Genomic DNA, 20,770 nt, shown 5'->3' with positions numbered 1-20,770 from the left:
AAAATTCATTAAAACAAAGACATTCATTATGTGTCCATGTTCATCACCTAACTTATGCTAAAATTCCACTTGCTATCTGGAGACCCATACTGACATCCACAGAACATTTAATCCAGTATTCCTCTCCAGACTGTGTTCATAAGCTCTTGGAATCACTGCCTGCTTTGTTTGTGAAGCAGACCTGCTGCATTCATTCATCTTCCATTATGCCAAATTTTTTGGTGGTTTAAGAACGAAATTGGAATTATATAAAAATACAACAGCCTGCATAATCCATCTTGTATTTTTCAGTTGTTTTTCAGAGTAAGGCATTTAGAAATGTGGTTTAAAACATTTTGTTTGAACAAGACCATCTGCAAATGTAATCCTGAGGTATGCTGCAATTCAGGTACCACTGAAATTAAAATCACAGTTTTATATTTAGTATGGAAACATTCATTATTCTGGATACAGAAAGCATGCTGATTCTACAGTTCTGGTACACACACATTAAATTATTCAGATCACTGATCGTGCTGCCGTCTACCCATTTGTTACATTCTTGGATGAGCTGCAGTGGAAAGAACAACTGGAAGGTCATAGTCACTAGGGAAGAAGAATTAGGGTCGAGCAGAGTAGAAAGAGAACAGGAATCAGGCTGAATTCATTAAATCAGGGTTTTCTTTGTTTGAGGGGTAACAAAAAACTTCTAGATGAATTCACACACAGTACTGTCCCTACCTAGAATGCATCCCTTCAATGGGCAGCTCAGCAACTCATATTTACTCACATCGAGTCAAAGATTGAAGAATTACAGTCTGGCCTCAGTAGGTAGGTGGAAAACAACACAGTCTGAGAACTGCATTTTGGACTGAAAGTAGCCTTGTATTCACAAGAAAAACACTCAGTTTCTTATGAAAGCTAGTCTGTTCCTAACACAGAGAGTTAACCCATTTCCGAAGCATTACAGCCTGGCCATTCCTCCATGGGAGGATGTAGTAATTTTTAAAACCAGCATTAGTTTAGGAAAGTTCCTGCAGACCAGCGGTCATCAGGCTGCACGGCCAGATGAAGACCAGTAGAACCATGTCACTTTACCTTTGTAATTCACTAAGCGCTTTGTTTGTAGATGGGCTAGGGTTTAGCCTCAGGAAGTTCTGCTTCAAATTGAGATGAGTGAGGTCTTGGCTATAAAACAGGTTGGCAGGCAGCTGCTCCAGGCTGCAGCATGAGAGATCCACTGAGCTTATGCGTTGTGATGCCACCTGCAAGTAAAGACGGACACCAATATGTTAATACTGTAATAAAACATTTCCTTCACCCCTACTAGCACAAGATAAATTGTTCTTAAGCACAGCAGACGTCAGTGTTGGCATATGTAGCTGATCTCACATGGTTTACATCATTATTGCAAGTTATGCCACAATCTCTTGTTTTGCCTTAATGCTAAAACCAGGTTCATGGATGGCCAGCATGGAGAAAAGCACAAACTAATGAGTGAAATGGATTCATTTTCATCAATTAAGTTACATGATACTCTATGACCAGAAAAAAAAGTAGGAGATTAGACATAAACTCAAGTCCTTTAGTCAGCAAGTATCAGCAGCAAAAACAGCGCGTAAGTCTTCTATGACTGGTCAGCATACCCAAGTGAGGAGGTGAGGGGTAACAGTCATTGCCGTGTCTCTATTTCAAGGGTCAAAAGCAGCTATTAAATGGCTGAAGACTTATCCTATTTACATCGTACTGAAGAAAACAAAAATCTCAGTGGCAGTAGCAAAGCATTGATCTTTTCTCAATGAATTAGAAAACTGTCAAAGAGTGTTAAAAATGTGACAAAAACAAAACTGAGATTTGGGGATTTAACACTGTTTTCTAGAAAGGGGAAGGTCAGACAAACACAGTCCACAGAGGCTGAAGAAATCACATCACCTAGCACTATATATGGCTAGCATCATTCCCCAGAGACCCATGGGCAACAAATTCAAGTAACGAGGACTCTGTCCCTTACCAGATCTCTAGGTGAACTACATCCTGCTGCTTTATTTACTAATCTAACAAACAAAACCAAACACCCCAACCAATCAAAAACCCCCACAACAAACACAAAACCAACAGTGCAACGTAGAATTCCTACATTTTCTGCCTAATTCTATTAAAAAAATCCTTCCATACAGTAGAGTCCTGGAGCTAGCTACATGACAAAGCACCACCACACAGCAGTATAAGACAGTGAGGATGGTGGGCAAGGAAGGGGGGGGTCAAACGCTACAAGGATGAGAGGTGTTTTTGGAGGAAGCATGGTTTAGACCAAAGGAGGAGAAGCAAATGGCTCCACCACCATTTTAGACTTTCGGGACTGCAGAAACAGCCCTTCAAACGGTTACGTGTTCTGTCAGCTGCTCACGGCAAGAGAAGCAATCATTTCATTTTGTCACTGGCACTTTTACTGGCCTCAGGTGCGAGAATTCTGGAAGTACAAACACCTCATTAAGTGACAAAAAGAGGAAAAAAACCCCAACAACTCTCAATCAATGCCCAGTGGCAGTCTATAAGAGCTTCTGATCTCTGATGGAGACACAACCCAACCTTCTGGGCACCCATAGAGCCCTTGTCGTAAAGTACCCCAAACCTAGAGACATCAGGTTTTGCTGCCATAAGTATCTTGCCATTGAAAGGAAGGCCAAGGAGTTTTTTCTTCCTTTTTTTCCTCTCCAATGTGAGCTACACAGGCCCCAGGATAACTGGTCTCTATTATAAACACACGGCCATAAGCTTCGAGAGGAACAGACGGTGCCGTGTTTTTCTCTAAGGCGGTTGTTAATAATCCAGTCCTCCCACATCCATTAAAACGCTCGAGTTTTTGTTACTCAATTAGTTCAGTCCTTTTGTTACTGTAGCTACTATTTTTCTTTCCCTTGTAGTATTAGACAAAAATTATTCATAGGCTATTCTGAGCAGACATTTCTGAAAGCCAGGTATTCATTCAGTCTGCTTATGGTGGCAGAACCTGTCCGGCACGGTACAGTTCTCATCACACCAAAAACACAAGAGATGAAAAAGTGCTGACAGCCGTTAAATTAAAAAGGAGAATGTGTAATTTCAGGTGTGACGCTCACATACACTGTTGCTCCCACTACTTGTTTGGAATGTGATATGAACAGTAATAAGCAACCCAGCAGTGCATAGCAAGGCATGTTCCTCTAAAAATATCTGAAGTAACAGAACCGGTAACTATGAGTGTGAACAAATCCAAACAAATCCAGATTCTATTCTTGTCTCAAAAAAGGATGTAAATCCTTTCTTAAAGTCATCAAGCCCTGTGAAATGACAACAACAAAAAAAATCTAGTTAAAAGTAATTTTGTTTTTTTCAAGTTGTATATTCTGGTTATTTTTTGTTTGCCTTTTTTAATTTTTTTTTTTTTTAAAGGAATCACTTTGTTATATGAAGACTAATTAAGATTTTCATGCAATTGACATATACTGAAGGATGCCTCTACCATACAGATAACTGCAAAAGTTAAATCCACGTTTTAAAAGGTGTTAGTTCTGTAATAGAGTATAATTTTATTGAAGTCTTTTTTTTTGTTAGCAAAACAGTGCTCTAAGAATTAACTTCTGAATTGTTACAAGGAATACTTATATAAACAAACAGTTATTCCCAAAGGCGTTTTTCATTGCTCAATACTGTTCTGTTACAAATTCCTAGAGAACAGAGGAACAAGATGAAAAACAAAGAAGAGTGACAAAGGAGAAAAACATCTTCACAATACTTTCTTTGGTTCACCAGAAACTTTCATCAGTTGTTTTGATGCTGAGTATTGAAATTCTAAAATTATATTGTTCCCAAACCAAACAATAAAGGGATATTTCAATCTTGCAGTCACCTTCAATTCACTTAAATATGGTGAGGTTGTGCATGTGTTTGCTACTGTTTATTAAGAGCAAAGCATTTTTCTAAAAAATGATACAGTTTCTAATAAAGCACAGGGTTTCCTTGACTTACTGTGGGGAATCACTCCAGAGATAAGCTGATAAAGGGTAAGAAAATGCTGACTAGAATATCTCTCACCGTCAAAGACAAGCAGCATATGGAGGAAGGGACACTAGCTGCAAAAAGTAGGTTTTCCATGGGAAGAAAAAAAAAACAAACAACAAAACAAAAAACCCAAGACATCCCACTGTGTAAATAAATATCCCAACAAGTTATCTGAGGGGGTTCAACAGACCCATGCTCCAACAGAAGTAGTGAAGAGACTCAGTGTGGTAGCAATGGTGGAGGGCAAGAAAGGCTTTCTAGATACACATGGAACCTGCATGGCGTGGTTTATATGCTTTACACAGATATATAAAAACACAAGCAGCACAGTTCATGATTCACCTGGCAGAAGAAGTCATCACCCAGACCAACCCCTCTGGAATTTCTTCTCATCACATTCTGGACTGCATTCACCCTTAACACCTGTTTTCACATGAAAACCTTGCTGCATTTCCAGTACTAGTAACACGGGAGAAACAGCTGGCACGGTGACCTGCTTGGAGAAAGGTGTGTGACACCCTCCCAGTTACGGTAGCTACAGCATAAGCTGCAGAGTCAACACGTCTTTGCCAGAGAAGACGGACACACAACACACTGATAGCACTGCAGCCCAAACACACGGCAAAATCATCACTTTTTGCCACAATAAACAATGATGCACAAAAGCCAGCAGTACCTTAAAGAAAAAAGGCTTTGCTAAAGTATTTGGATTTTAACTTCTATTATTATTTTTACAAAGGAAGCAGTATTTCAAAGTTGGTGAAAGTATGGTATGGGTTCACTGCAAATCTTTAGCGTCTAGCAATAAAAATACAGAAAAATACTTGCATCAACCAATATTCTTGATGCTTCTTGCTACACAGGGCTAAAAAGCCACTTTGCTTTGTCCATCAGTATAACGCCACCTCTGTCACCGAGCTATGCAACAAGACTGATTACTGTCTTTGTTTTAAAGCCCTGGCTATACTACAAAAATGATCTATTGCTGACAATGGATGTCAGCAGTGGACACAGCTGAACCCAGCTGTATGGACAAACACAAGCCTTGTTTACACAAGGACATTTTTTGGTGTGACCTGTGGTGTGAATTTAAACAAATGTAATTATGTCTTTTTCCTGTTTACCCTCATCTCATTCCCTATAGCGCTATTCAGATAAGAAATCACTATTTAGGAGTTCAACAGAAGACAATTAAAATAACTAAACAGCCCACACTGTACAGGCAGCCAAATTCCAAGTCTGTTTGAACTGAATTGACAATGTTAAATTACACCTGCTGTAGACGCACTAATGCAAAGGCATTGTAATTTTTCTCCTTTAGGATTTGTTTTTAAACAGTTCGATAATCATCACATCCCACCAATGCCTGCATAAGGCTTAACTAAACAGTGATACATACACTTGAAATATCTAAACTAACTGCTTAGAGCACACAGGTTCTCCTCACCTCAGAACTGAACTTGATTCAAATCCTAATCCTCCTTTCTATTCCACCATCAAAGCCCTGCTCAGCAGAGAGGCCTCCCTCCGCCTCCACAGCCAAGGAAACACATCGCTGCCCTCAGCCATAGCCGAGAGCTGAGGAAATGTTCAGACTGGTAAACAAGCTCATGCCAAAAATCCTACTGGAAGAGGGGGAAAAAAGAAGTTAAAAGGTTTTCTTTTTCTTTAAGGTGACATATTTCATTTTTAAATGACAGCTTTTAAAATGGGTGCAGTCCAAAGGGTGAAAAGGTAATGGCTTTTCTGGCCTATCCTTTTTGTTTTCTTTCGAATGGTAAATTAGATGCATGCTAACTTAAGTTAAGGGCCTTGCAAAGAAAAGATAAAACTCAGCAGAGGCTTGAAAGCATGTCACTCATATTCACAAATCCAACAGGCAATGCCGTGGGTAAGAGCCGCAAGTGCCTGGGAAGAGGAAGGGCAGGAGAACACACCAGTGTGGCAGCATTTGCAGGGCACGTGTTTGTCGCCCTGTCTCTCCTCTGCAGGCGACACAGCCTCTGGTACAAACGCCTCATGTCAGTGAGACCCGGGGGCACAAAGATTATTTAACTTATCCCTGCTCTCCTCGCCTTCGCTCTGAACTAAGATTTATACAGCATGCAGAAATAGCTCATTTCTGCTTTTGGCCCTTGTGCGAAACTGTAACAACTGAGCTGAAAACAGTAGTATAAATAGCAAATGTGTGTGGGGAATGGGAAATGCGGAGGTAATGAAGCAGAAGTTGCACATCTTTAGCCTTCATGATAGCAGTCCGGAAGAAATTTCATAGACGTGTCCCAGGTTTAGCATCAAGATTTTGAAAATAAGAATTTGTCAAAAAAAAAAAAAAAAAAAAAAAGACATTCATCACCTGTTATCTGCAAATATTTTGTACTATCTGAAGTCATTACCAGAATATGAGTATGTTTTGTTCCTTCAGAAGGAAAAATACTCCTCTTTTAGAGATCAGGCACTGGTATCAATATTACACAAGGAGTGACACCAACACCCTTACCTTGGTGGTAGGCATGCTGGGATGTTCACACTGATAAGATCCCTGCAAGGACAAGGCTTAAGGTGCACCCTAGAGTTAAGGGACAGTAATTAGCTGTAGCAATAAGCTACTTATAATTCAGACATCTGAATCTCCATTTTGTGGAGAAAGGAATATTAACATCCTTAAAATAGCTTGACTGAAAACAATTCATCTGTAAATATTTCAAAATAGGTGAGTGTCTCACAAAAATTGATAAATACCCCTTTTTCTTCTTACAATTGTGTGTTATACCTAATTTTTTATCAAGACATGGTGCCGTACTGCCAGCAAGCAGCCTTCACAATGGCAGCCCTCCAGAAAAGACTTTGTTCAGCATTTACTATAGATTTCAGACTCTTGCCAGTGAGACTTCCAATAGTTGTCCATTTGTCTGGGTCTCCCAAGTCCCAGTTGTGGGGTTTTGTTTGTTTTAAAGAAGAGGTTATGTCAGGTCCTCGGTTTCTGACCTAGGTTCTCCTAACACAGCTGCATCATATGGATTAATTTTACAGTGAGACGAATTCTCTTCATGCCATTATTTCATAGTCACTCAGAAAGACCTTCTGACCCAAGTGTTTTATAATACAATCATGAATATAGCTCTACTGGCCTGGGGCCTAAAACTGGTCTCCAACACTCATTCCCTCTTCTCCCTAGAGACCTTCCTCCACCTCTCACTGACTACAGAAGAAGCCTAAGGAGACCAAACGTCCCTAATATTAGTTTTTATTAATAATTCCTCTCCTTTTTACGATCCTGCTAGACTTTGTTTGGAAAGGCTCTACATGTTACAGCCATTCAGGTTCAAGACTGACTCAGTTACCACCTACATGTACTGAAGTGCTGTGCAGTATGTCAGACCCTGCAACAACTTGTGTCCCATGGGAAATGTTAATCACAGACATTTAGTTCCCTTGAGCTTCATGAAGTGAAAAGTTACATTCTCCTGCTCACTCCCACCCCTCTACCCCCAGAAATTACTGAAAACACCAGGGGATCCTCCTGCACTGAACACACCTTAAGAGGTAACATCTGCGACACCTCACTGAGCTTCTAGCTCGAAGTGGTGGTCATGCTTTCTTGTATTTATGCAAGAGCTGCACAAATTCAGCTTCAATAATATCAGAACCTGATTTAAAGGCTTCAAAGGACATTACTTGAAAGCTATTCCAGATGTGTGGGCTACATCGAGTTTTCCGTTCTCACTCTTGGCTGCAATACTTCAGTAACTACTGTACTATTAACTGAAGGCAAGGACCACAGACTCTCTACATTTCAGCAACAAATAAATTAAAATACTTAAGATATAGTTTGGCTAGAATAGAAATTAAGAGAAAAGCCTGAAGTCACCAATTACACCACTTCGGAAACAGCTGAACTATTTTGACATGGAAAACTAACTGGCTGAGCTACAACAGCAAGCTTCCCTCCCAGACCATTAAGAGAGAGACTACAATGAGACACACTCAGGAGTTAATTTCCAAAACATCAACTAACCTCTCACAAAAGGTGCAAAATAACAGGTTTTGTGGGGAAAGAAGAGGAGGAATGCTTTCAAGTGTTGCCATCAAAAGAGACACAAAACTGGCTTCAAGTTTGCTTTGCCCAATCTCCTGCTTTCAGACTTCAGCTGACAAGAAGCCACCCACAGGAAGACAGACTAGACAGGACTGCAGAGCAAATGTCCCAAGTATTGAAGATTTCATGCAGAGACCAAAAAGGAAGTCAAGTTCCGCATGAAAACCAGAGGTTTGTTTATGCTTGAATACTGTAATCACCACTAAAAGGAAGCTGTGGCTTTATTTTTAGGGATCTATTTTTAGAGAAAGCATTATCTCAATATTGTCATTTTATGGTATTAGAGGAAAAAATGGTTTCCTTGTACTAAACTTAGAGTCATCACGTTTCCTGTAAGTAAGGATCAGCTCAAAAAAAGCTTCACTGAAGAATGAGAAAATCTTTCGGGGTTCTTTTTTCTTCACTAGATTCTGAATCAACAGTTGCAAACAGACTAATAGCGCTACTTAGTTTCACAAAAGTGAAAAAACCTGGATAGTTGTTATCCTCAAACAAGCTCTTTTGCAGAGCCTTAGATCTGTCTAAAGGCTATTTTCAAAAGACATCACTCATGTTGGCATTATCCTAAACTCATCTATCATACTAGTATAGAAACTCATTTTACAGCCTCCAAGCACTACTGGCATAAGAAACCAAACAACTATTGCATGGTCACCCTCTCAGTGATCAGCACATCCCTGTCCCTGACCTCCAACCTGTCCCCAACACACACATAAACACAGTAGCCTGGAATCACAATGATACATTCAAACACATGCAATAAGACTACAAAATTATAAGAAAACATCAGAAACTCCTAACTGCAACAGAGTGTGTTTGTTGCACACAACGGTTGGCTGCGGAATTACCTAATGTAAATAACCGATAGCCAAAGGTAAAAGCAAAAATAGTGATCCAGGGACTCAGATCTCATGGAAACTAAAGTTCTCTACAGTTTTTTTCCAGAAGAGGGATATCCACCGCTTATGAGGCTAAACAGACACCCGGAGAGGAGATGCTGCATCCAGTGACTCTAATGTATAAACTGGCAGCACTATAGTAAGTAACATCCCAAATAACCTAGAGTAAACTACTTTATCCTTGCATATGATTTTTCCCCACACTTGCCATTGGCACTGTTCTGTGGTTGAGGCTTTGGAAAAAGGTATTCCGAGCTGGTTCTGACCAGTAAGCCTTAGAAAAGCATGTCCTTAATGCCTCCAGAGAAAAATGAGGTCTAGTAATAAAAATCCCTGCAATGATGAACTCTGTAAAGATGTTACAGCTCATTATAGTATACAGAAACACATCTGAAACAGGTCAATTGGCTAGTGGGCAAGCCAAGGCAAGAACAAAGTAGGGCTAATTTAACCATGAGACTAATGACTTCAAACCTTCTTTACAGACTGAGGGATGTACATTGTATTGAAAAGCTCTGCAAATTCTGTTTTCCACACTAAGTTGGAATCTATACTTTCGTCTTTCTCCTGTTTGACCACGCCTGATACGAGAAAATCAGACATGAGCATGTGACAGTATCTCAAATAAAGACAAAACTATATGCACAACTGGATATGCTTTATTACCCGTTATGTCAATTAATGAGCATAATCTTCTATGCTGAAGGAAAAGGCAGCCCCACATTTGATTATCTTTCACTAGCTCAAAGGTAGATGAAGCACAGCTGAAAAGCAGGTACATCTCTAATCAGTAACACTCAATTGTCACCCACTGCACTTCCTCAGCATCATTCTTGTAAAACACTTGCACAACCTGATCATCTTGGCCTCCTCCTTTGGAAATACATTTGCAGAACTGCAATCAAGTTCAGGAATTCATGTGTAAATTCTATAGAATTTATTTGTATAAATATGGTCTGTAACACCAAGCTTGTGTGCAGTCAGAACTCAGATCTTTTTTCCTCAGCAGAAATAAAAATAGTGTTATTAATACTAGAGTCATAGATCAGCTTCATCCTCTTCATACGGTTCAGACTCGCATCTCACAACACAGTCTCCAAACACAATTGTCAAACTTGTACTGAAAAAAAAAAAAGCTAGAAGACTGAGACAGCTGGTCAGAACTAGGTAACTTGAGAGAAAAAAAGCTTAATTTTGCACTGCTTCAGGTAGGTCTCTACACAAGCTGAGGAAAGATGGAGGCTGCTGTAGAGGCTCCTGTACTACTTACTTGTATAGTAGAAACTAAATTCAAATCTGTTGCTATTTTCTACTAGTTTCATGGTGCAAATAGAGGTATGTAGAGAGCATTCTGCACTGACATGAAAGGAATAAGACCAATATGGCAGCATGCCCTTCTCCCTTGAATTTGCTCTTCTTGCTATTTTTAGCACTTTTAAAGCATAATGTACACTGACATGATAATTTAGTGTCTCCTTTTTCGCAGCAGGCTGTAACATCACACACGTTTCCACTGCGGACTTGAAGACAAAGGTGACTGAAACAGGGGAAGGAAAATACAAAGGCATGCAGGAGAAAACTTAAGTTTGGTAACTTTTATATCAAGGATCTCTTCTTTTTTCTTTTTTTTTAATATTTTTGGATATTCCTCTTTTGTGTATAGGTGCAAATTCGCTCTGGCACTTAAGCCCCACACAGCGGCTTGTTCCCCACTAAACACACCATCACTACAGTCACAGCAGCACAACTCAGCCTGGGAAGCAGTGGATGGTGTGCACACACACACGGCTGTGTGCCTGTGTATCTCCACCGATCTACACGTACAACACAGCCATGCACAGGCAGCTTACACGGGGCAGCCGTGCATTATTTATAGCCCTTGTCTCTCATCGCCTCCCTTTCTCTACCTGCCCAGTTGAACTGAGCACTGAAGCAGGAACTAGTTGTTGCATGAAGCTCTTGACACGCTTCCTGCTCTTCTACAGCCAAGGGGAGAGGTTCTGCAGGGTCACAAAACCCGTCTCAGCACGCCCAGTGATGCACACTATTTCCAAGAAGATAAATTTCTGCAATATGTCCCTGTTTAAGCTCTGCAACGCTGAATTTCTGAGGCAGACGTTGACACCCCATTTTAATTGTATGCCTTGGAGGACTGTACGCCACAGAGGACTGATAACTCTTTTTACTTCAGTCAAACCATCCATGCTGTGAGTTGCGTAGCAGTCAACGCAGTAGCAACTTCACTAAGTTTAGCTGTTAGAAGTGTCAAACACCCCAACAGAAACCTCATGACAGCAAGTTCCAGCACTCAGTAACACCATATACATAAAACCTCTTCCTCTTCTGCAATGTTAAGGGTGTAGCTTTTTAGGTTTTGGAAGTGACAAACAAGGAAAGCCCTCATCATGTCTTCTTTGCTGCTAACTGCACATTATTCACCCATTCTTCTGCATTTGACATCAAAGTAGTAAACAGTGGCAGATCAGAATCGCTCTGCAAATAGTTGTGTTAATTCCAGAACCATCATGCCAACTTTATGCAGACAAAGTTCTTCAGAGCTGCGAAGATGCCCCTTTCCTCCCTGCTCCACTCCCTCATCCAGTTGCATAAGCTTATTTTTCAACATTTGGCAACAGAACGGACATATTAAATCAGAAAGGACCAAATTTGTTGTTGATGTTTTCTTTTGAGCTTCTTTAATTAGGACTCCAGTATTTGGAAAGTAAAAGGAAAGAAACGCACTGTGGTATAGAACTATCAATATTAACGAACAAGCCACATTTCCAGCTTTTAAAAATATCCTGTTTGAGGCTAAATCAGCATATCTAAAAGTGACCTATTTGGAGTAAGTATGTCACCAAGTTCGATATTTAGGTCAGTGTTTGTGCAATAATTCCAGTCCGTCCCGAAAACAGAACTTCTGTTCACCTCAGGACACACACATAAAGGAAAACCAATCTTAATGCCTATTCACAAACGCCTTCCAAAAATCTACCGTGGCAGAGCACGAGAACTGTCTTGGCTAAGATAGATTTCACTGTTAGAATGAAGTAGATTATACAGGAGCGATGCTCATGTTTAATTAAATTGAGCCCAAGTCTATCCAAACATGAATTCAAATCTTCTCTAGCATACATATATTTACTGCAGGAGTCATGCATTTGGATTTGTCTTATTCTGGAACACCACTAAAAAGTCAACATTGCCAATATTCTGTGGGGAGAAAGAGCAGAGCAAGCACTCTTTGTCAAGTCTCCTTTCAAGATTAAGCTTGTTATTTAAAAGTTAAAATAACATCATCACTTAGCTCTTTTGAAGTATACAGAAGACAGATAGGAATTTTTTTTTTTCATAGTTAAATACCAAATTGAACAATTTTAATGAAATATTTTACCAGGGATCTCCTGCATTACAATTTATAATTAAAGCTTTTAATACACATGTAAGTATCAAAAGCCTCAGTTTTCAGCAGTACACATCAGGACCATGAAGGACTGCAGGAAAACTACCACTGAATGTGCATTAATATGAATGCCAGTTTCAAAACAAATGCCCTTAAATAACATCTATATTTAAAATGCAGTCTTAAATATTATTCATAATAATTCACAAAAGTGCAAGTACTATATACATCACCAGGATTAAAGAAGGATCTGTAAGCATCATGTGACCCAGCCCTTAACAAGCAATCAGAAGCTCGAAGTAAAAGAGCAGTAACATCTGCTTGCCTTTACACAAACAATCCTTTACATGGTATTTTCTTGGTTAGCAAGAATATTTCAACTTCTTTGAACCTGAGTACCTCACATAAATGCTGGGGGATTTTTTCTGCATGAGAACGCTAGCTTGCCTGAACTACAGTGCTGAAGATGAAACATTTTCTCCTTCATTTGTACATGTAAATCAGGGACGATGCACCTTACAGTTAAGCACTTGGACATGAACAGCATCAGTTGGAGGAAATCTGAGTTACTTTTGCAGCATTCCCAGTTTCTCTGTTTCTGTTCTTCAGAAGCAGTGTTAATGCACAGTACTTCCTATACAACTGCCTTGCATACAATCATGCTTGTCCCTGTTTCTCAGTTTAAGAATAGAAAATGCAAACATTAAAAAAAGCAATGTGAAGTGGCACAGTACTGTTTCAAAATCCATGAATCCAGAATGCTAAGTCTCAGATTTTGGGGCTGGGGGTTGGAGAGTTCAGGGAAATGAACCATCACTTTTTTCTCTAAGCATGTTTTACCAAGAAAAATAATAGCATAGCAAGCTTCTTCAGTTCTGACAGTCTAAAAACACACTTCCAACCATGTATTTTTTTTCTACTCTTACATAAGAAAAATGGGAGGCTATCATGAGTGCATGGGGATATGTTCTCATGCTGGCTGTCGTCCCAATGCTGTAGTCATTTGGGTGAACCAGAGAGAAAGAGAGAAGCACAGCATGGCACAGAACAAGCTCACACTGCCAGTAATTCAGAGGGGCTCTCTGGCTGTTTCTCTCTACTTCTGAAGTTCATTGTCTTCCACTGTTTTTCTCACTCATTAGATTTGCCTTTCATTTATCTGATGTCAAAGCCTCTGGAGATGAAAGGGCACTGCTCTCCCAGAGAGAGCCACAAAGTGACAAGAACTCAGAAACCTGACAGACCATGCCCTCACTGTACCACAAAACATGCCTTGGGGATTTTTACCTTGAGGCTTAACAGACCTGAGCAGGGATGCCAGAACAGCATCTTTAAAGAGAATGTTAAAACTTACCAGGAAAAAAACCCAACAAAACACAACAACAACAACCACCAACCAACAACCACTAAAGCACGTTTTAAATTATGCCTGTGTTGGGAGGTGCAATAGTTACTGCTCAAAGAAAGTTTGATATAATAATCAAACCTCTTAAAAAAAACCCCACAACCCAGGCTGTACCACTGGCAATAGGCTGGAGAATACATTATTGCAGTCTGAAAACACAGAACACATCTAGTGTGCCATAAATACCTCCAAATATTAGTACATAAAATCATGTTGCTTTTACATAGCAAAGAGCGTAGACAGCCCTATTGTAGTATAAAACTAATTGACAGTTTAGGCCCAAGTAGAGAACCAAAGGCCTGATAGCAGGGCAAAAGAACTTTTGTTTAAAAACAAAAGCAAACCTCCCCAAACAAAAATAACAAAAACAACCAAAACCCCCAAACAACAGCAAAAAACTCAAACCGAAACAAAAAACAACAAACAAACCAACCCCAAACAACAACAAAAAGCCACCAACACAAACCAGCAGTTAAAGATACATAAATTACTTTACAGAGGTTTTATCAAAACAGTGGCAGGGATTAAGAGATAATCAGGTAATTACAAAAACAACCTTTCAACAACACTAAGTGGAACTGAACAGTCAAATGAAATACTGCAGGACCTAAACTCCCATAATAAATTGTGCTCTAAGCACAATAAGAAGTTTGGTTTATGAAGGCTTTAGCTAGTAATTTTTTTTAGTGACGTAAAATTATTGCTTATTAAAAAATAACCAAGTAGTTACAAAACTAAAGAGAGATTCAGTAACAATTCCAAGCAAGAAAAAAAGAGTCCTTAAATTTAGCAATTCAATCTTTCTGCTCTGTGTAAGAATCAAATTTGAAAAGCCCGTCATTATTTCAGATTTTATTAACACCAAAACAAAACTTTTAAAACTGAAATTGACAGTTACATTTGTCATCCTTTTTCTTCTAATGATTTCACTCCATCCATCCAGCTGGATCAAGATGAGGGACAAAGTCCAGCACAGACTTCTGCTTACACAACCATTGTAGAAAGAATTCTCAGTATAAACACAGAAAAATTTACCTCCCTATTGTCTATTAATCAAGAGCTCTCAAACTGAGGGGTTTTTTGTGCACCACTAACAGCAGCAGCAGCAGTTCACGATAATGAATCCAGAAGAGGGATTACACTGCTGCAAGACAGATCTGGGGGAAACACTCCAAATATCCTATACAGGCAGGAATTAGTGTTCTTCTCACCTTCGATGCTTGTCGAAGCCACCGCAAATATTCAGTGAAGTTATCGAAACAAATGTAGTAGGTCTGGCTTTGAGGTCCAGAGGAGCTAAATGCTAAACAGTGCTGGTGCTTTTTCACTTCTTCCACCTAAAGTAGAGACATGAAACCGTTAGAGAACAAGAATAAAAAGCCTCTTTTTTTCCGAAACTTCCCAGGACAAAGTTAAAGTGTGCCCAAGAGAAGCTCTTCAAGTAGAGCTGTACTAACCCTCTCAAGCACCCTAGCTGGATCTTGGCTGTCAAATATTCATGAAATCTAAGCAAGCACAGAATGAGAACAGAAAGATAAAGGAACCAAAGGAGAAAAACACCAACAATGTAAACATTTTGAGAGTGAGCACCATAAAAGAATTCCCAGTGAAACACATTTAAAGCTATCTTTATACAACCTAAAGAAGTACAATTTATACTCCTGGTTATTAAAAACAGGCTTAACAAAATGCTTCTCTTACAGCCCAATTAAATTCCTTGGCATTTCTCAACTTGCTAAAAAACACCCAGAATACATCATTCTGATACCATACACGAGAAGTCCCACACAACTTATGGTCTCAATGGCTCAGCACCACATTCTGGAAAGCCTTTGCAAACCAGGAAGTGCAGAGTATTTATGGGGTTGAGAGAGAATATTTTTTGAGCGATAATTTAAAAAAACATTTAGTTCTGTGCCAAGCATCCTCCTCCCAAGCTTTGTCAGCAGAAGCCCTCAGTACATTTTTCTCAGCTTGGTTCTCCTTTTCATTTAAAATTTGTTGTCAACTTTCTGCTTAACACATTCTGCATGTTTTACATTACACAATGTATTTCTGTGCAAAACCAACTTAGAAATTCCATGTTAAGCAATTAAAAAAAAATTAAAGGTACATAATCTCTAATCTTTTTAAATTTGGAAAAAAAAAAGTAAATATTTTTGTCTCAAAGAGATAGTTGATGGGGACCTGAATCCTGTCCTCTCCAGTGTGCTGTAGCCAGGAATATAATTCACTGTCAGAGTTCACCCACTGCTCCTAAAAATGGTCAATGGCCAGGAAAGCATTGAAGATTCATATGAAGAATCATGAAAGGAAATAGGAAAAACAGCTCCTAGAAGGTGACACTACTTTCCACATGGCTAGTATAGAATATTAACGAATCAACTCTAGTCTGCAAATATAACATTGTGAAGATTGTTTCTCTCCCAATGACTCTTAAGAATCAAACTTGTCAATATGCAAAGTAAAGGAGCATTACTTCAGGTGTACATTCATTCTCAAGCTAATGATTGTCTTCCCATTACCCTGGCTAATCAAGCCAATAATAGTGTCCTGAAACACTATTTAGGTCGAAATAGTAATGTTGTAATCTTACTGTTTTCACTAAAGTTTCACAGAAATACAGTATAGTTGAGGGGGGGGAAGAACCACTGGTGGTCCTCTGGTCCAACCCCCCTGCTCAGGGAGGACCACCTACAGCTGTTTGACCAGGACCATGTCCAGACACCTTTTAAACATCTCCAGTGATGGAGAGTCCACAACCTCTTTGAGCAATCCGTGCCAGTGCTCAGTCACCTTCAAAGTGAAAAAAAAAATTCCCTTGTGTTCAGACTGGACTTCCTGGGTTTCTAGTGTAATCAATCAGAAAAAGTCAAGTTTCAGCTCTTTGCAAGTAAATTTGTTCATTGCTGTTAGCTTACAACAGACCAATATTCACACAGTGCTGAACACTCAAAAAACCCCGATGTTCAAAATAAGACCATGGTCTTACTGGTTAGTTTTCAGGTCTTAAGCATAACCCCTCATGGATAAAACCTGGATGAGGAAGCATGGTACGGATCATACGCAATACTACTACTATTGCACATATAAAACATTGAACACTGCACACAAGAACACACATTGAATGTGTTTCCCTTGCTTTTCTTTAGCATTTTAATCAAAACATAGTAAATTGTTAAATATTACTTTTATCATAATAAGAAATAATTTATATACTTTGACAATCCCATTTACAGAAACAAGCTTTTGTGGGGTCAGAATCAACATAATTGAATGCAATCTTCTTTGTGTAAAGAGACAGAGGTTAAGCAAGTAAATACATAAAATAAAATCTCTTACTTTTCCACCAATTAAAGGGAGGACATGCATCTTTCCAGTCTGGCTTTCTTTTACTGATGAGACAATTAGGCATGTTCCACAAAGGATAGCTTGGCGTCTTGTCCATCTGTTGACTGGCAAATGTATTTTCCCTTTTCGAACGTTGTACATTCCTGAGAGCTGAATCCGTTCAGAGCTGCCAATGCTGTGGGGCTTTCCTGAAATAGAAACAAAAGCATCCACTTAATCACAGAAAATCTTTGCCACTTTCACTCAAGTCACCCTCAGACTTTATCAGCAAGTTTTCAAGCTAGAGACTGCCACAAAACCAATGCAACGCAGCTTTAAAACATGCAAGCAGGTAATTTAGTATCAGCTTCCATACAGTCTTTTTTCATAGGTAGACGTACATAACAGGTTGGTATAATGGAAAGCAGACCACAGTCTTGCAGTACATTAAATAATCTGCAATAGTCACAGAAGTACTAATTAATGGTACCGCTTTTCTCTATGGTACCGCTCTTCTCTATGGCACCTGTAAACCAAATATTCACCCTCAACAGTAATGAAGTGGTTACTGTTGAGTTCATGGTTTGCTAACTGCAAAAGGGGGTGATGTTCTCCACACCAACCTGCACCTTTGCACTCTCATGCCCCTTCTGGGCATCCTTAAGTGGTTTGCACAGCTTCCATGACTCCACAAAGAAGAGCCTGCTCTCTCCAGCCACCCTGCTCAGCCCAAACCCAACAGCAGAGGCAGCACTCTCAGCCACAACGTAAACAAACAGATGCAACCTAGAAGAAACTCCTCAAAGACCCTGCTTCAGTCTGAGTAGAGCTTTGAAGTTATTTTGTCTATACTGCAATGAATCCACTATTTATAATAATTCCAATTGGTAGCAAGACTATCAATTAGACCAAAACAGTTAAATTACTTCAAGTGGCTCAGATTCTACTAATCTAATTTATTAATAAGATTTTACTCTATAGAAACCACCGCTAACAACAGCAACACAAAGACAAGCATCTCTCATCTCTGCTTTTACAGGACCACACTTCTTAGGAGATATATGGGAAGAAGCACAATTTGTTCTTTCTAATCTGAAGTATTTATCCACATCAAGTGACCATACTGAACTTTAAACATCCCAGCCCAGATCTGAGTGATCCAAACATATTGAGTCTTCTGCAAACAGAGACAACAGGTAATCATGTTCAGGTTAAAACAGCTGAAATTTCTGGAACAATACCCATGTTGGTCAAACTTTGGAAGGGAGCTCCCCTGGATAAATTAACCAAAGGCTACGTTAATTCCAAGTACCTTTCCCTTAATGATAAATCATGCATTTTCCTACGGTAATCTTTACCAAAATTCTTCAAAATCAAGGAATTAATAAGTAGTTCAGACTCCAGAAAAGCAAGAGAGTTGATCCTGTTTTCTCACCCCGTATTTCATACCAGTGCCAATGAAACTGCAGCAGTGACGACTGCTGCAGACTATTACTCCAGTTTGCTATTACTCTTGCCTGTATGACAGCTCATCTGTCTCAATGAGTCTGGTCTTGCCTTCAGATTATCTACGGGAAGACAGAAGACACCTACCACATGGCCTACCCACTGGCGTTCTCTCGTCCCTGCCTACCCTGTGCCAATTCTTGCTCTTATCTTTAAAAGCAGCCTTCTTGAATCTTCCTGCCGGTTTAATGAGCCAAGACTTGGCATAGTTACCCTCAAGCCTTGCTTTGCTCTAATAAACACTAGCATTTAGGCTACTGATGTCTGCCAGTTTGGATCGGCACGAACATCACTGTTGCTTGAAGCTAAAAGACCAAAACTTTTATTCCTGCAGGGTATCAGCATCTAATATAAAAATAGGTGCCCCAAGAAAGCAGTAATTTCACTGTGAAGTAAGTTCAAATCCAAGCACAAAAGCTGTGGATAAACACTTTCTTTAAGCCTGACAGAATAGGCGGAGACAGGGGACATCCATTCTTTGCAAAGCTACAGAAAGACTGATAGGGAATACAAGTAAACCAGACCAACTCAGCCTTAATTAAACGCAAAAGCTGAATCAAACTTTATATTTGGAATATGAAAATTGTGGCTGCTAAAGTAACCTTGCTTGGGCAGAATGATGGACTCCATGCCACAAAGTATTAATGAAAGAATCAACCTCATGTGGAAGAAATAACATCTCTGTAATGGAGTAAAAAGTGCCTGAGAAGTATTAATAGTATGGCTGTATAAGGAATTGTTGTCAGGGGTGTGGGCACTTTCACCTCAAAATGACATTTTACGATCCTTTTCTAGGGCCTGTTTCTGGCTGTATGCCAACTTCACTGGAAAAGCACAATGCACTGCTAATGGAACTCCTCAGGACTGCAAAGCACAAGCTCAGTCCCTTGGGAAGCCAAGCTCATTTAACAATACAGCCTAATGCAACTTTACCCATCCAGGAACAGAGGGCATAATTCACACTTAAAATGGGCAGACCTGTGCCCTGGAAAATACCAAACCTCAGAAGTTCTTTGGGATTATGGCAGGTAACAAAGAGGATGAGCTCCCGTTACAGTGCTGCAGCCAAGAGGCTTGCCAGGAAACACAACAGCATTCAGGAGCAATAGAGAAGTAACATTACCCTGCCCAGCCTAGCGGTAAAGTGACTACCACGCTGGGTGCCCACACTTCACAAAGAACGCTGAAAAGTTAGTCTTCAGAAGAGTTTCAGGAAACAAAAAAAGATCAGAAGCCCGAGAAACTCGCTTCCTAGGACCAGACTAAACAATCCACTCTCTTGGACCAGCTACATGAAATTAGGTACAGCTGTATCTGTAAAAATACTCAGAAGTCTCTAAAAGGCAGTTCTTCAAATTTCATATGAATTCACAGAGGTTGTAAGTCTCAAGTCACAGTAACAATTAGTACCATCAGTAAATGTTTACTAGAAAAGCCAGAAAAGAGCTATCACTAGAAGTATTCATGCTGGGTATGAACTGTACTTTCTGTCGAACTTCAGATTTGAAGGGAAAATTATCACGGTAAGAATCTTCAGTTATTCTTACAGAAAGACATAGACAGATACAAATATGTATATATATATATAATCTGAAGTTACATACATAAATTAAACAATAGCTCCTTCATACTCTAAGAATTTAAGGTGTTTCTTCCCAGTAAGTACTGCCCTTGCTTCATGAAAGCTAGAAGATTCCTGATGAGAACATACAGAAACAAAATACTGGGACTATAATTAAAGCAAATGGTTTCTCTCTTCCTATTCATGTCTACTTCTCTACATAACCAACCATCTGGTTGGACCACATGATTTTTCGAGGTCCCTTCCAACCTGGGCTCTTCTAGGAGTCTATGATTCTATAACTTGCAAAACCCACAGTTAATATTGGATTGCATGTTGTTGCCCCAGACGCAATCTGCTCACATATCATTCAGTTTTCTTCCTGCTAAAGGGTTGTAATCATTGAGATCTGTTAGTAACACAGTGTTCTATTATCATGGAGGAGGGTGCAGGCAGACAGTCAAACGCCACTGGCTTGTTTTGATTTTAAGCAGAGGTTATTCAAGGACATACCCACTAGTCATGGAACCAGATCCCTAAATTCACA

General features: G+C 39.6%; 1 protein-coding gene across 1 annotated transcript in view; it reads right to left on the bottom strand.

The window, feature by feature from the left end:
- Positions 1-20,770, bottom strand: part of PHLPP1 (PH domain and leucine rich repeat protein phosphatase 1) — a 143,094-nt gene that overhangs the window by 45,857 nt on the left and 76,467 nt on the right. The window contains exons 2-4 of the mRNA XM_080338876.1: positions 17,169-17,365; positions 15,038-15,163; positions 1,078-1,244 (exon numbers count right to left, since the gene is read on the bottom strand). Coding sequence (XP_080195002.1) covers positions 1,078-1,244; positions 15,038-15,163; positions 17,169-17,365 — 490 coding nt within the window. The remainder of the gene's footprint in view (positions 1-1,077; positions 1,245-15,037; positions 15,164-17,168; positions 17,366-20,770) is intronic.

The sequence above is a fragment of the Nesoenas mayeri genome (assembly GCF_963082525.1).
Source record: "Nesoenas mayeri genome assembly, chromosome: 2".
Classification (NCBI taxonomy): domain Eukaryota; kingdom Metazoa; phylum Chordata; class Aves; order Columbiformes; family Columbidae; genus Nesoenas; species Nesoenas mayeri.
The sequence above is the reverse complement of the archived record's forward strand: the minus strand, read 5'-3'. Positions and strand labels throughout refer to the sequence as shown.